At 44.2% G+C, this 16,211-nt stretch overlaps 1 protein-coding gene across 3 annotated transcripts in view; it reads left to right on the top strand.

Moving 5' to 3' along the window:
• Positions 1–16,211, top strand: part of cfap61 (cilia and flagella associated protein 61) — a 148,706-nt gene that overhangs the window by 6,298 nt on the left and 126,197 nt on the right. For all 3 annotated transcript variants that reach the window (XM_007255444.3, XM_007255445.4, XM_022684655.2), the window contains exons 3-15: positions 852–1,002; positions 1,112–1,188; positions 1,558–1,625; positions 2,709–2,826; positions 2,966–3,098; positions 5,387–5,599; positions 5,841–5,918; positions 6,061–6,182; positions 6,729–6,768; positions 7,526–7,665; positions 8,637–8,763; positions 8,848–8,925; positions 9,045–9,251. In XM_007255444.3, the coding sequence (XP_007255506.3) occupies positions 852–1,002; positions 1,112–1,188; positions 1,558–1,625; positions 2,709–2,826; positions 2,966–3,098; positions 5,387–5,599; positions 5,841–5,918; positions 6,061–6,182; positions 6,729–6,768; positions 7,526–7,665; positions 8,637–8,763; positions 8,848–8,925; positions 9,045–9,251 (1,552 nt within the window). The remainder of the gene's footprint in view (positions 1–851; positions 1,003–1,111; positions 1,189–1,557; positions 1,626–2,708; positions 2,827–2,965; positions 3,099–5,386; positions 5,600–5,840; positions 5,919–6,060; positions 6,183–6,728; positions 6,769–7,525; positions 7,666–8,636; positions 8,764–8,847; positions 8,926–9,044; positions 9,252–16,211) is intronic.

The raw sequence follows: 16,211 nt of genomic DNA, 5'->3' as shown, positions 1-16,211 counted from the left end.
GAAACCCGGCTCTTGTAGCTCCACCTAGTGGTTCATAGTTAGCTACACACTGTAGTTCATCTGTTGATTTGACACACTTCTTCATGCTACTATTAAATCAGTGTCAGTGGTGGGCAGGAATGCTCCACTACTAAAAATAATATCTAACATAAGTCCCAAAAATCTATGGGATAATGATTGTTATCATTATATAATGCCTTTCACATTGGGTAACAATATGGGCCACAATCTGAAGATGCAGGGGTTTCTAATAAAGAGGCCAGAAAGTGAAGTACAAGGTAGGGTTTTTTTTAATAAAGTGGTCAGTAAGTGGAAGCACAAGGTGTTTCTAATAAAGTGTCCAGTAAGTGGAAGCACAAGGTGTTTCTAATAAAGTGGCCAGTAAGTGGAAGCACAAGGTGTTTCTAATAAAGTGGCCAGTGACTGGAATCACTAGGTGTTTCTAATAAAGTGGCCAGTGAGTGGAAGCACAAGGTGTTTCTAATAAAGTGGCCAGTGACGGGAATCACTAGGTGTTTCTAATAAAGTGGCCAGTGAGTGGAAGCACAAGGTGTTTCTAATGAAGTGGCCAGTAAGTGGAAGCAAAAAGTGTTTCTAATAAAGTGGGCAGTGAGTGGAAGCACAAGGTGTTTCTAATAAAGTGGCCAGTGAGTGGAAGCACATGGTGTTTCTAATAAAGTGGCCAGTGAGTGGAAGGTACTAGTAAATGGAGATACAATGTAGCTGTTTCTATTAAAATTGTTAGTTTACTCCAAAAATCGATGTAGAATAAATTTTAATAAGGAATTAATAAACAGTATAGATTAATGTAGTAATTTGTAATTGTGTATTCTGATTTTTTTTATTCTCAGAGAGAAGGCTAATTTGGCTGTGACTTTAAGTACAGCCAAAAATCAAATTCTTGCCCATGCTGCTTTCTTGGACCACCCCATCGGTGACCTGGTGGATCAGGCCTCATGGGAGGAGTTCCTTCAGATCCATTATAACGGCGCAGCATTCACAGTAGGAAGAGACATTAAACAGTGGCTCAGCTTATATAATTGAATAAGGGAGATGGATTCTGCTGTGATGTTTCATATTTGATGCTTTGATCTTGTGTTTATCTCCTTAGCCTTTGAACACTCTCTTCATGCATCTATTTGTGGCCCGGTCCAGCTTTGCTGCTGAAAGCGCTAAAGAGATTATAAGGTATAACGAGAATACAGTGCATGTTTTTGGGCGCCTATATGTTTCTGGAGAAATGCAATAAACATATATTCAGCCTTTTGAGATTTGTTTAGCCTAACATGCTTCCATGTACTTTGATAATGATTTGCTTGAATAAGACAGACTTCTACACTACGGTCATCCAGTTAGGCTGAGTTTAAATCTTGTTTGAGGCAGCAAAATTACATTTCCACCACGGCGATGTCTTCCTGTTTCCATTCATAGCCCTTTAGCATTGAATTCCACAATCAGATAAAGTTTGGTTTTGCATTGTGAGGTTATTGTCATAAAAGGACACAGAGCAGACCCAAACTGTAATCTTCTCATGTGTTTCTTCTTCAATTCAAACAGAACTGTCTTCAGTGCCATCACTGAGCTGGAATACATATGCCTGGTTACTCCCTACAGCAGTTGTCTTGGTAAGAAAACCAGACTGTCTGACTGGGCTTGAGACATTCTGGCCATCACTTTTATTTAATGCCCAGTATGCTATATTTGTGTGGTATTTTATTTTGTTTGCATGTTTTATTGTTACAAAATCTGACATACAAAATATCCAGATATTTTTTTTTCCAATTAGTGAATTTAACTACCTAAGACTAAGGTGCTCCTATAACAGATAGATACTTTATCTGCATAAAAATGCCCTTTCTATAGAAAAAAGCACTGCCAGTATCTATTGTATGCTAATGTGACACTCCAGGGCAACACATATACAACCCAAGAGTCTGCTATAGGGTAGTGAAGCTGTGTTCTCTGTAATAATGGATCTCCATCTAATACCTTTGGGATGGTTTGGGTGATAGAACTAATAATCCAATATCAATACCAGGCTTCAGTAAGGATCTCTTGTGATTTAATACATTTAAATCCCCAGTGTTCCAACATGTACTTTAAAGATCTTCCCAGATGAGTCTAGGGACAAACTCCCAATTCATTTTCTTGATTTAAAAACTACAGGACTACTGCAAATGTTTGGACACACAATGTCTGACCTTTATTCTGACTACACAAAGCACTGCACTTTTAAAAAGCAGTCTGGACTGAACAGCATGGAGTAAACTTATACTGTATATTCAGATTGAGATCAGCAGTCAGGTCAGGAATAATTCTTTAGTTGTGTGGATCTTTTAAAAGCTGTCTATTTATTATCTCCTCAACATTTTGTCAATTGTCAAAAAAGTGTTTAAATGTAGTGAAAAGCTGTGCTTAGCTATTTAAGATTATGGCAAGTTAGTTCAGATTCCCTATGTCAAACAAAATTAAATTTTGTTTAGTACAGAGATTTACCTAAGCCTGTTTAAAAGAAGGTAACATCTTGATGAGTATCTCAACATTGCTTTTGGTCAAATCTATATTAATATTAATTTTTATAGCAGTTTACTGGGCACAGATTGATGATTTGTTTTTTACAATAACTATATAATATATCAGAGTTTGTTTTCTGGTCTGGACTGTATGTTAATGTTCTCCCAAGACACTCATTGCATTTCTTTTTCCAGAGCCAGCTTTGGATGGCATTTTTGAGCCCATGCATTGTGTTACTGAAGGGCTCCAGTGTGCTGCATTTGTGTGCAACAGACACAACCACTGCCCAAGACTGCATGTGCGCAAAGCCAGGTACTGAAACTGCTCATAACTGCTCAATTGCTTTAACACTATAAGCTTGCATCTGCACTCCTTTAAAAGTCCACCAGCAACAAGCAAGTTTCAAATCCTGCTGTATTTACCCAGTGAGTAATAGCATAATGTCCTCCAGAGTGGAAGACCTTGATGACATCACCACTCTATTAGTGGAGCAGACGAAGGCTCAGGCCAGCTCCTATGGTCCATACTTCCTGGCTGATCTCATTGAAGCTCAGGATGAGACCAATCATGTGGCGGTCTGTGAGGTTGGTAACGCTAGCCAGTAATGCACCACGAATATTCATGCGCCCCCAGCAAAATGCATGCAAATGTAGCCCAATCTGGGCATCATCAGACGTTTCATTTGTAAATCACCATGGCGATAAAATCCTTGATATACTTTTGAATTGCACAGCAGTAGGCACACTCGAGGCTGCAGATGCTTTTTTTGGGAAATGTAACTGAAATTGTGACAGGGTGTGCTCCCCCAGGAACGGCACGATGACAGATCCAAACGCCCCCCCCACCACCACCCTCCCCCTCATCGCTGTGACTCAAGCTGACATGTGTTCATAGCAGCATATGGCAGATGAGAGCTAATGCCCAGCCAAGACATGCTCACACTCAGCATATTGTGTCCAGACATCTGTAGCATTTTTGCATTTTTTTGTTTGGGTGCACGCTCGGCTAACGGCTCCACATTGCCCGGGAGTGTTATCAAAGTAGCATCAGTTTTTCCCCCCAGAGAATGTCAGAAATAATTACAGAGCTTTTTGTTGCTCTCACAACGAGAGTTTTAATAATTCATTCTGCCCTGAACATCTTTTTCTCTGAGAGGGTTTGAAATGTTGATCCTGGTGTTCATTGTGTCTCGAAGCACAAAAAGTGTTAGGAAAATGCAACAACAAAAAAACAAAAAAAAAAACAAAAACAGAACAAAACGGTTTGTCTCGGTTAACCTCTTAAACTACTGGCTTATGCAACAATACACTAGTTACAAACAAGAGGGAGATCATTTGAATACAGAGTAGGCAAAAACAAAAAAAATCAGCTTTCTAAAATGTATATTTTTAACATTTGACCACTTTTGTAAACTGTGGGAGTAATATAACCTGTAACTTCATTAAAATATAAGATAACACTGCTGTGTGGTAATCACAAAAATACACTCAGTGTTACTGATCTTTTTATGGATTGTATTACTGCCTTTATAACACACTGTTCATAGTTATGTTTTAAAAAAGAGAGGACATAAAAAAGCTATTTGTTTGTTTATCACCATCCACAAGCTAAAATACTTTTTTACAGTTCTCTCAGGCATCCCACTGCTGAAACATTATCATCAGACTCCGCCCTTTAGACATCATAGTCAAGAAGCAGTTCATCATCTTACCATCACAGGGTTACAAGCAACAACCAAAACATTAGGTGATGTTACAGGTCATTTTAATCCCATGACTACACAGTCTAAGAAAGTGTGAATATACAAAAACTTCTTTGTATTTTGTATTCAAATGACTCATTCTATTTTATATTGTACAACAGATCATGTTCCCTTTGATTGGCTGATCTAAAAATGTATACCACTTCATAGATCCTACATACCTCCCTATTTTAAACCCATGGTGTGTGTGTTCAATGCTTTATATGTATATATACTGTATATGTACTATTATAATCACTAAGGTTGTGCACTTATAGTAACAACAAGCTTTGTTATGGCTGGTGTTTTATCTCGTTAATACTGGAGCTTTTCTGCTATTTTCTGTGTTTAGGTGATTTGTTAATTTCATGAGATTTCATGAAATTACTACGAGTGCCTACAATATCTACAATGTCTCTCATTAACTGACTGACTGTGGTAAATTATATAACAGGGGTGGAAAATATTAGTCCTAAAGGTCTGATTCTCTGTTAAGATTCTACATCCGATTCCACTTGTTCAAATACTGTACCAGTCAAAAGTTTGGACACACCCCTTCTCATTTAATGTTTTCTTTTCTTTATTTTTGTTAGTTTCTGCATTATAGATTAATATTGAAGACAACAAAACTATGAAGGACCACATATGCAATTATGAAGTAAACAAAAAATATATCGTCGCTGTCCAATGAAAAACATTCTTATCAAATTTTAGTTTACTACATAATTTGAACAAACAAACTGTCTCTTACACTGTGTCATATTCATTTCTCAATGAATATTGATATTAATGATCTAAAATTACCTGAAATAACATCTTTTTACATTGACTTCTATTGAATGTTATAAAGGTTTTTGTCTCTACTGTAACGTTGCTGTTTTTCATTAAACAGCGACGCTATATATATTTTTATACTAAATATTCTTTAATGCATTATGTTTTGCTTTTATGCCAGCTGATGCAACTTTGCACCTTTTCAACAAATAGATAAATAAAGAATGAATAACCTTTACACTTCAAATGTTACTGAAAAATTCAGTAAATATTCTGAAATATTCTATTGCCTCACTTTGTCATGCACCTATTTTTAAGAGTGTGCTAGTATTATTCGATACACATGTCTCTTTTCAGAATGAAGGAATTGCAGTGGGCTTTATGAGTGTGAGTAGTGAAGTCAACCTGACACTGCTCAACCAGTGCTTTGAACTCAGCCCATTTGATGGATTGCTGAAGATAAACCCAGCTGATCAGACCGATGAAACAGAAGAGCCACAGCAGGACCAACCTACAGAGGAGAATACTGAACATCACTCTGAAATCATTCTCACACAAGAGAGCAATGAGGTGAGTGTAGATATACTGCATATTGATTTCAACAGATAATTGCGAAAAATGCATTTGCAGTAATAATGACTAGCCTAACAGTTTTACAGTAATAATAATATTTGTATATATAGCACATTTTTATTTTGATGAGTTGATGAGTACTTGCTAATAACAACAACTGCATAAAAAGGCTATTTTTTTTTATTCTGACACTGTTAGACCCTTTAGTTAATCAACAGTGATTTCTACGCTATTCCAGGTTCCTGCAGTAGAAGGTCCTGAGGAGGGGTCAGAGTGTGGTGCAGGAATCTCAAGAGTGTCCTGTGGCACATCCGAGGTGAGAGCTGAACGTGAAAATGTCTCTAAATAATATCTTGCTTTCAAAGTTTGTTCACTTTACACTAAACATATTTTCTTTAGTGTTACTAAATTACTATGTTTAAATGACTTTGCCCTTTTTCTGTGTGCTTGTGTGCTAGACTGAACCCATCAGAGCACACACAAAAGATTGCACAGGATCCAATGTGGGCTCGGAACCAGCACAGTCTCCTAATGCTTTCTGCATCCAGCTCTTTGCCATCGACAAGAGGTTTGAAATGAGGTGAGTTCAGCTGAAGGGCACAGACGCAAGGCCCATTCCAACACTGCGCGCCCTGCCCATTATATTACCCACAACTGAAAGTTTTCCCAGAGCAACAAACATTTATGGTACCTGAGTATGATTTAATGAGTGTTTCCACTGGTGAAGTAGTGTGTATGGAAAGAACACAAACTCGTACCTCCGCTGGCCCAGCTCCAGTGGCTCTTGGTTAAGAGCCGTTGTCGGGCTGGGGGGAAACTGATTGCTAGTTGGCTCCTGCTGAGCCCAGCTTTCTGCGCCTTACTACCCAGCTGTTGTGGAATATGGAATCCATTCCCACCCCGTGGAGAGTGAGCATGTAATTAATGAGTAGAATGCTTAAAGTGACAGCGAGATGAGAGTGGAGGAGTTGAGTGGAGACCAATAGGCAGATTGGTTGGCCGCGGACTCTAACGCTAGCATCCAACATGGCAAGTTTTCACTGTTTCTCAACAAAGACACGCCATGCAATCAAACTTTCCACCGTTTCACCACCCTCCTCCTTTTTCTCATTTTATTTCCTCACAGATCAGTGGACTTCCTGCCTTACGTCTTTAAAGTGTTCCCAGTGAGTATGTTTAGCCAAAATATGTTTTAACTTACCCTAAATATTTATTGGTTTAATCATAAAAAAGGTGTCCCTCACCCTTTTCTGGCTGCACTCATTGAACCTGATTTATAATGATATGTATTTATGAACACCACACCTGTACTTTCTCATTTTGTGAATAATTGCATTAAAATATGCTGCCAGCTGCTTTTACATGGGCATTTAGGTCACTTTTCCTGCAGTAATGAAGAAAGAATATGTTTTATGTAAAGGAGAAAAAGACATACAGTAGCTGTGTTACACCACTATACTGTTCACTGTGTCATCAGTCCATTAGGTAGACATACTGTACATTTTCCTTGCAATACTTTTTTTGTAAAAAAAAACAACAAAAAACAACAACAATAGAAACACCTACGCTAATGTTCACTTATGTGTAGTTGCACACATATGTGTACAGTTACGACTGTAGTCCATCTGAACAATTTATCTTTTCCGTTCTGCTCATTTATCAGTGGAAAAGAGAACAGTACGTCACATATTAAATATGATTAAGATGGTGGTTCAGTTTGAGTTGAGCATTGACACTGATTCAACTTAATTAGACACTCTGCACTGTGTTTAGCTAGACTCAGAGTTGGTTCACACTCAAAATATCCAACCAAAAGTTGAGTAACACAAACTGGAAAGGTTGAGCTATAAAAAGGAGGGGGCCATTCATTGTAAACAATAGCAGTTTTGGCATGCCTAATACGTTTTTCTACTTTTTTACCAGGAGAGGGATTTTTGCATAATTTCTGTTCCTAAACTGGATCCAGAGTTTCCTCTACTGCAGACTTTCCTCAGAGCAGCGCCTCGTCCTTTTAGCAATCTGCCCCAGGAACTTTACATCTTTCACCGCACTGGCCTTCTCAAGTAAACGCACAGACACAGACACAAAACAATCTGTTATGACTGATGTAATAAAACCTTCTCCAATACTTAATTTTTATGTTTTTTATTATTTTTTAAGCACATATTTTAAAAAGGCAGCTGCCCAGCTAGAAAAAACAGCATACAACCACATAGACCTTCATAAACCAATTTAAACCACTTTAGGTTAACTGTAAGCATTAACAATGAAATGTAAAAGAGCTCAATTATAAATGTGAGAATTTCAATCAGGCACTTTTATACTGTGTTCAGCTAAGTTTGGAGTAGTTTTCCACTCAAATTATCCAATCAAAACTTACCAAAAAAACAGCCAGAATCCTAAAGATGATCAACACAAACTGTGCATCATCAGTGGCTAATTCAAGAAATATTAGATCTACCAGGGATTTTCTTTCCAATTTTTGAATTTCCATTCCCACCTACCAGCAAGGACTTTCATTGCTGCACTAAATACTACAGTACCCACTCTTGGGAGGATAAAAGCTAAAAAAAAGGAATGTGAAAAAATGTGAGATGTGATATCACTGTTTTTTTTTTAATTAACATTTGACAGCTGAATGCATTAGAGGAGATCTTTAACTACCAAATCTTACAGATAACAGGTAAAAGACTGCTGTATAGCAACATGCTAAATGCTATAGGGTGAAAGGGAGGCTAGTTATGCTCTCTGGTCTGACATCACCTGCGATTTATTGTGAACTACTGTAGGAAATCATTATAAGGAATATACATTGTGTGAAAACTGGTTTCTGTAGGATGTACATAAAGGTTAATTGAGGTGGCTGACGTTGGTATGTTTGTAAGTTGTTTGTAAGTTTAAATAATGCATTAAAGTGGTCTTGCAGAAGTAAAATTGTCAATTGAACATCGATAAATTTCCAAAATGAAAAATATATATATTTATTTTATTTACCTGAAGAATAAAACTTATTTTTTCTATGTATGTTTGGCAGGTCACTCCAAGTACGTGTGCCAGTGTGTGATGACACGGTTGCAGTTCAGAGACTGGTTGAGAACCTCAGCCTTGACAAGGCTCTGATGGATGATTTAGACATGTTCTTAAAAGCTCGCAGAGACCCAGTAAGTCCCTAAAGTTATGTGGACAGTTATAAATTCAGATGATAATAATCTCTTAAGCTACATTCTCTTTTCCTTCACACACAGGATGGAACACCCATTCAGGCATTTGTAGTTGAAATTGAAGAGCAAATTGTTGGGATAGTTCTAATTAGAAATGAACAGGTAATTAAAACAGCTCTGCAGAACTCATAGTTGTGATTTTTGGAGTTTTTGTGAAATGTCCTCACTTTCATGCTCTCTATCTCTTTTCTCTCTCCTTTATCTCTCCTGAACTATTTTAGGACATTGAGTACATCCGAGCCAACTACAACATTGAGAACTTTGTGTATTTCAGTCATTACCAGCTTGAGGAGCATGGACAGCTCTGCCATTTTGCACTACACCCCAATTTCCAGCACTATACCAAACACATCCTGAAGGAGGTTCTCCGTCTGGCTCACAAATCCTGCCTCTACTATCTTGTTTACCCTACTTATTGCAGCCAGCAGGTAGGAAAACTGTATATCCTGGATATGTTCCATTTAGCTGTGTGGACATCTACTTTAAAACACTCTCATACGTACATGCATATGTATTTACACACTTATCAAGCAATATATATCTTCTAATTAATTTAGTTAGATTTTGCAGTGTTTACAATTATGCTGATTATGTCCATAACAACCATTAGAATGGGGATTAATGTGATGTGATGTTAGTGATTTGGAGCATGGCATGATTGTTGGTGCCACAGGGGCTGGTTAGATTTTTTCAGAACCGTACATCTCTTTGGATTTTCAGAACAAAACCAACATGGAGTTTCTTCAGAATGGTCTAATAAAAACATGTAGTCAACAATAGACAGTTTTGGTAGACAGAAACTTCTTGTTAAGGGAAGAAGGGTCAACAGAGGATGACCAGATTGTAAGGGCTGGTGCCCGATCGAGGTGTCCTCCAGGGCGTCGGAGGGCGCACCAGGCCAGCGCCGAGGGCTGATTGGCTAATTATCAACACCTGCTTTCAACAGCTTATAAGCAGCGCCAACCAGCCACTCGGCGCTGGATCTTTGAAGCTCGTGAGAGCGAATCTATGCCCGTTTTTTCGAGTGAGCCTCGGCTCTTTTCTCTTTCTCTTCCTGCTATCCCTTTGGAGAGAGTATGATCCAGCACCGCTGGCATACTCCTCCCGCAAAAGTATCTTCCTCTGTCCCTTTCTTCTCTCTCGAATCTGCTGGAGATAGAGCTGTGTGCTCTCTCCTGTGTCTCTGTGTCTGTGTGTGTTTCTCACCGCGAGGCACGCGGTTGTTTACTTCTCTCTCCCGCGCTGTTCCTCCCCTCTCTGGTGGAGCAGCGTTTAAATCCACAAACACCTCAGTTCAGTTTTGTTTTCTTTGGAAGCCCCTTTTGTTCAGTTACTCCTTCACCTCGTTTTATAAGAGGTAGCCGTAGCTTCCACGGCGAGTCTTGTTTACAATTCTCCCCCTTTCTCTCACTCACGCTCGGCGTGAATTTTGTTTTCCGCCTGTTTTCCCTCTCCGCCCGTTTTCGTTGCTCCGCCCCTTTCGGGAGTGGAGGCTCTAAAGGGCGATTAAAGCGGCCGCATCCCAATCCACTCGCTGGTTCAGCGGTTAGAGCATTGGGCTGCGACCGCGACAGCCTGGGTTCAATCTCCGCATGGAGCGGGGTTTAATAATAATAATTATATCTATAATATTATTATAGATCCTATATATATATATATATATATATATATATATATATATATATATATATATATATAAATATATATATATATACTATTATATATTGATTATTATTATTATTATTATTATTATTATTTTTTCCCTTTTTCTTGGGTTTACCTGCTTTGAGATCTGCTGCTCTGCACTTGGTTCCTACAACCTTCTGGGCTGGAGAGCTACTGCTCCCCAACCCATTACAGAAAGATCCAGCCCAACATGGACCCAGCAGAGCAGCCGGATCTCGAGCAGGTAAAAGCCACACTGGGGAACCAGAGGGAGGCTATAGGGAGGCATGAACAGACCTTGCAGCAGATCCTAACCCAGCTGCAGGGTCTGACTGGCCTGTTAACACAGCCTGTCACCCAAGCACCTAAACCCCCCCAGGTGGAAGAAAAAATTGCTGTGGCACTTTCAGTGGGGCCTCAAGTTGAGCCCCCACTACCTTCCCCCATGCGGTATGGTGGTGAACCAGGAGGCTGTAGGGGGTTTCTCCTGCAGTGCTCCCTTGCATTCGAGCTGCAACCGTCCCGCTTCCAGTCAGAGCGTGTCAAAGTGGCGTATATCGTCTCCCTCCTCTCCGGACGGGCATTAGCGTGGGCCACCCCGGTGTGGGAACACCAGCCAAGGGTTTGCACCTCGGCTGCGCTGTTTACAGCTGCTCTCTCGCGGACGTTTGATCTCCCGAGTCGAGGAGGGGAGGTAGGAACCCGCCTCCTGAACCTGCGTCAGGGTAGGAGGTCGGTTTCGGAGTACGCTATAGAGTTCCGCACGCTCTCGGCTGGAAGCGGATGGAACTCCAGCGCTCTGGGCAGTGCGTTCCACCATGGCCTCAATGAGGGACTCAAAGATGAGCTCGCTCATCGCGACCCCCCAGCGTCCCTTGACGACTTCATTGAGCTGACCCAGAGACTGGACAGCCGCCTTAGAGAAAGGCGTAGAGCTCAGGGCACGGGGACCGTGCCTCAGGTACCTCGGGGTTGGCCTTCGGTTGTTGGTCCACCTCGGTTGACCAAGGAGCCACCAAACCTTGGGGCACAACCCGTGCAGTTAGGGCACACTCGCCTGTCTAGGCAGGAGCGCAATGCTCGCATGCGGGGGGGTCGGTGTCTCCACTGCGGAGTCTCGGGGCATCAGCGCGCTGCCTGCCCCGAGCTAGCAGTTAAAGGCCAAAGTCTGTTAGGGAAGGAAGGACCCCTAACAGACCGACCAGGGTCCCCTCGAACTCAGGGGGTGTTCCTCAATGCCACACTTTCGTGTGGGGCATCTGAGGTTCGTCTTCCTGCCTTTTTGGACTCGGGAGCTGCAGGCAACTTTTTGGACGCGGCCACGGTCTTCGTGGGGAAGAAGGATGGCGGGTTGAGGCCCTGTATAGATTACAGAGGCCTCAATAAGATCACGGTCAAGAACCGTTACCCCCTGCCCCTCATGTCATCCGCCTTTGAGGCACTACAGCAGGCCACCATTTTCACCAAGCTGGACCTGCGCAGTGCCTACAACCTGGTTAGGATCAGGGCGGGTGACGAATGGAAGACTGCGTTCATCACCCCATCTGGGCACTATGAGTACCTAGTTATGCCCTTTGGGTTGATGAACGCCCCCGCCGTCTTCCAGGGGTACATTAATGAGGTTCTCCGGGAGGCGTTGGACCGGTACGTGTTCGTTTACTTGGACGACATTCTCATATACAGTCGCTCACTAAACGAACACGTTACCCACGTCCGACGGGTTCTCCAGCTACTCCTGGAGAACCACCTCTACGTCAAACTGGAGAAGTCGGAGTTCCATGCGCAGACCATCTCGTTTTTGGGCTTTATTGTGTCACATAACAATCTGCGCATGGACCCCACCAAGGTCAAGGCAGTTGAGAACTGGCCCCGACCGACTTCGGTGCGCCTGGTCCAGCGCTTCCTGGGCTTCGCTAATTTCTTTCGACGATTCGTAAGAAACTTTAGCTCTGTGGCCGCACCGCTAACCGCTCTGACGAGGAAGACGTCTGGGCGGTTCAGCTGGGGCACAGAGGCCCAGGAAGCATTTGATGCTATCAAGAACTTGCTGACCAGGGCTCCAGTTCTCCGACTGCCTGACCCTGGCCTCCCGTTTGTCGTAGAGGTGGACGCCTCTGAAGTAGGCGTGGGTGCGGTCTTGTCCCAGCGGGTGGGGCTGGATGGCCGACTGCACCCATGTGCCTACTACTCCCACCGTCTAACACCTGCAGAGCAGAGGTATGACGTGGGAGACAGGGAGCTCCTGGCCGTAAAGTTGGCTCTGGAAGAGTGGAGGCATTGGCTTGAGGGGGCGGAACACCCCTTTCTGGTCTGGACTGATCATAAAAACCTGGCTTACATCCAGCAGGCCAAGCGCCTGAACCCACGCCAGGCCAGATGGGGGCTGTTCTTCACCCGGTTTGACTTCACTTTGTCATACCGTCCCGGGTCCAAGAACGTCAAACCGGACGCCCTCTCTCGCCAGTGGGAACCCCTCCCTCTTCCAGACGAAGCCTCGACCATCCTGCCTTTGGCCAAGATCCTGGCACCCCTTCGGTGGGGGCTCTTGGACGCCATAAGGCGAGCCCAAGAGACCGATCCGGGTCCAGGGAATGGCCCTCAGGGCCGAGACTATGTACCTGCTCCTCTCAGAGGACGGGTACTCACATGGGGACACTCCTCACCCCAAGCTGCTCATCCAGGGGTCACGCGCACGCTTGAGTTCCTGCGGCGGCGGTTTTGGTGGCCTCGCATGGAGCCAGACGTGCGTGCCCACGTGGCCGCCTGCACGATATGTGCGCGGAATAAGGACCCCAGAACCAAACCCACGGGTCTGCTGCACCCCTTAGCCGTCCCCTCTCGCCCCTGGTCACACCTGTCCCTTGACTTTATCACGGGGCTGCCCCCTTCTCGGGGCAACACTGTGATATTGGTCATTGTGGACAGGTTCTCCAAGGCCGGGCGCTTTGTGGCATTGCCCAAGCTTCCGACTGCCCAGGGGACGGCTGAGGTGCTGCTTGAGCAGGTTGTCCGCATCCACGGCCTACCTTCGGACATTGTGTCAGACCGTGGGGCTCACTTTACCAGCCGGTTCTGGGGTGCTTTCTGCCGGTTATTGGGGTCAGAGGCCAGCCTGTCCTCGGGGTTCCACCCCCAATCCAATGGCCAGACAGAGAGGGTTAACCAGGACCTGGAACGAACCCTCCGCTGTCTGGCTTCCTCTGCACCATCCACCTGGTCCGACCAGTTAAAGTGGGCGGAGTATGCCCATAACACCCTCTGGCACTCGTCTCTAGGGATGTCACCCTTTGAGTGCCAGTTTGGGTATGCTCCGCCTGCTTTCCCTGGTCAGGAGACGGTCACGGGAGTATCCACGGCCGACCAGATGGTCAGCCGCTGCCGCCGAGCATGGAGGAGGGCTCGGGCCGCCCTCTTGTCTGCCAGGGCAACCCAGAAACGTCTCGCAGACAGGAGGCGTCGGCCTGCCCCCTCATTTCGAGTCGGCCAACGAGTCTGGCTTTCGGCCAAGGATATCCCGTTGCGGGGTACCCCACGTAAACTGGCCCCACGGTACTTGGGGCCGTTTAAAATCCTTCGCCGGATCAATCCGGTTTCATACCGGCTTGCCCTGCCATCAGCCCTTAGAAGAATCCACCCGACCTTCCACGTGTCCCGCCTTAAGCCCTACCTCTGTTCCTTGGGTCCGGCTGCTCCCCCGGGCCCCCGTACCATTGGTGGTGCCCCCGCCTACACCGTCCGCCGGCTCCTGGACTCCCGAAAGGTACGCGGGGGTCTCCAGTATCTGGTGGACTGGGAGGGGTACGGGCCGGAGGAGCGGTCCTGGGTACCAGCTCGTCACATCCTGGACCCGGAACTGGTCAGGGCTTTTCGGCGAGACCGTGCGGCGGGTTTAGGGCCGTCGGGTGCCGCCCCTCGGGGGGGGGGGTCCTGTAAGGGCTGGTGCCCGATCGAGGTGTCCTCCAGGGCGTCGGAGGGCGCACCAGGCCAGCGCCGAGGGCTGATTGGCTAATTATCAACACCTGCTTTCAACAGCTTATAAGCAGCGCCAACCAGCCACTCGGCGCTGGATCTTTGAAGCTCGTGAGAGCGAATCTATGCCCGTTTTTTCGAGTGAGCCTCGGCTCTTTTCTCTTTCTCTTCCTGCTATCCCTTTGGAGAGAGTATGATCCAGCACCGCTGGCATACTCCTCCCGCAAAAGTATCTTCCTCTGTCCCTTTCTTCTCTCTCGAATCTGCTGGAGATAGAGCTGTGTGCTCTCTCCTGTGTCTCTGTGTCTGTGTGTGTTTCTCACCGCGAGGCACGCGGTTGTTTACCTTCTCTCTCCCGCGCTGTTCCTCCCCTCTCTGGTGGAGCAGCGTTTAAATCCACAAACACCTCAGTTCAGTTTTGTTTTCTTTGGAAGCCCCTTTTGTTCAGTTACTCCTTCACCTCGTTTTATAAGAGGTAGCCGTAGCTTCCACGGCGAGTCTTGTTTACAATTCTCCCCCTTTCTCTCACTCACGCTCGGCGTGAATTTTGTTTTCCGCCTGTTTTCCCTCTCCGCCCGTTTTCGTTGCTCCGCCCCTTTCGGGAGTGGAGGCTCTAAAGGGCGATTAAAGCGGCCGCATCCCAATCCACTCGCTGGTTCAGCGGTTAGAGCATTGGGCTGCGACCGCGACAGCCTGGGTTCAATCCCCGCGTGGAGCGGGGTTTAATAATAATAATTATATCTATAATATTATTATAGATCCTATTAATATATATATATATATATATATATATATATATATATATATATATATATATATACTATTATATATTGATTATTATTATTATTATTATTATTATTATTAGTGTGATTGCAGTAATGCAATCACAGTATTGTTCTTCTTAAGTCTTATTCTTCTTCTTCTTCTTATTATTAGTGTGATTGCAGTAATGCAATCACAGTATTGTTCTTCTTAAGTCTTATTCTTCTTCTTCTTCTTCTTATTAGTGTGATTGCAGTAATGCAATCACAGTACTGATCTTCTTAAGTCTTATTCTTCTTCTTCTTATTATTATTATTCCACCTGTTTTTTGTCCGGTTAACTAGTGCCGCAGTTTTCGAAATATCGACTTCGTTCAAAAGAGAAAACGTGCGTCCATATCGGGAATGGTGGGCTTGTATACAGCTTTCCGATCGGACTTACGTTTTTCGTAAAAACTTCGTAAGTACGCGTTTTTTTGCCCATTGAAAATGAATGGGCAGAACTTTGCACGCCCGTGGACGTCGCAATTTTTGAAATACGAAGATGAAACCAATTGAGGACCTGTAGAACTTATTGAGCTCTTTCCGAAAATATGCGTTACGAAAAGTTACGTAGTACGGATTTCGTACGATTGTCGTACGAAGTGGCCCCATTGGAATGAATGGGGCCAATCGGAGGACGGCAGCTAGATCGAAGGACAGGTAGCTAGAACTCCAGTACTGTGTGTAATGGAGCAGCTATGGGATAAAACAGCATTAGGTCAAAAGTTTGGACACCCCGGCCCCCCAGTACTGTGTGTAATGGAGCCATGGGTCAAAAGTTTGGACACCCCGGCCCCCCCAGTACTGTGTGTAATGGAGCCACGGGTCAAAAGTTTGGACACCCCCGAACGGCCAGAGCAACCTAGCGTGCATAGCTGATTGATGTATTTGCACGTTGCGTAGCAACGTGCAAACACCATTTAATCAAATTTATGCATATACATCACCTAG

This window comes from Astyanax mexicanus, chromosome 1 (assembly GCF_023375975.1).
Source record: "Astyanax mexicanus isolate ESR-SI-001 chromosome 1, AstMex3_surface, whole genome shotgun sequence".
Lineage (NCBI taxonomy): Eukaryota > Metazoa > Chordata > Actinopteri > Characiformes > Acestrorhamphidae > Astyanax > Astyanax mexicanus.
This window is presented reverse-complemented; position numbering and strand designations above follow the sequence as displayed.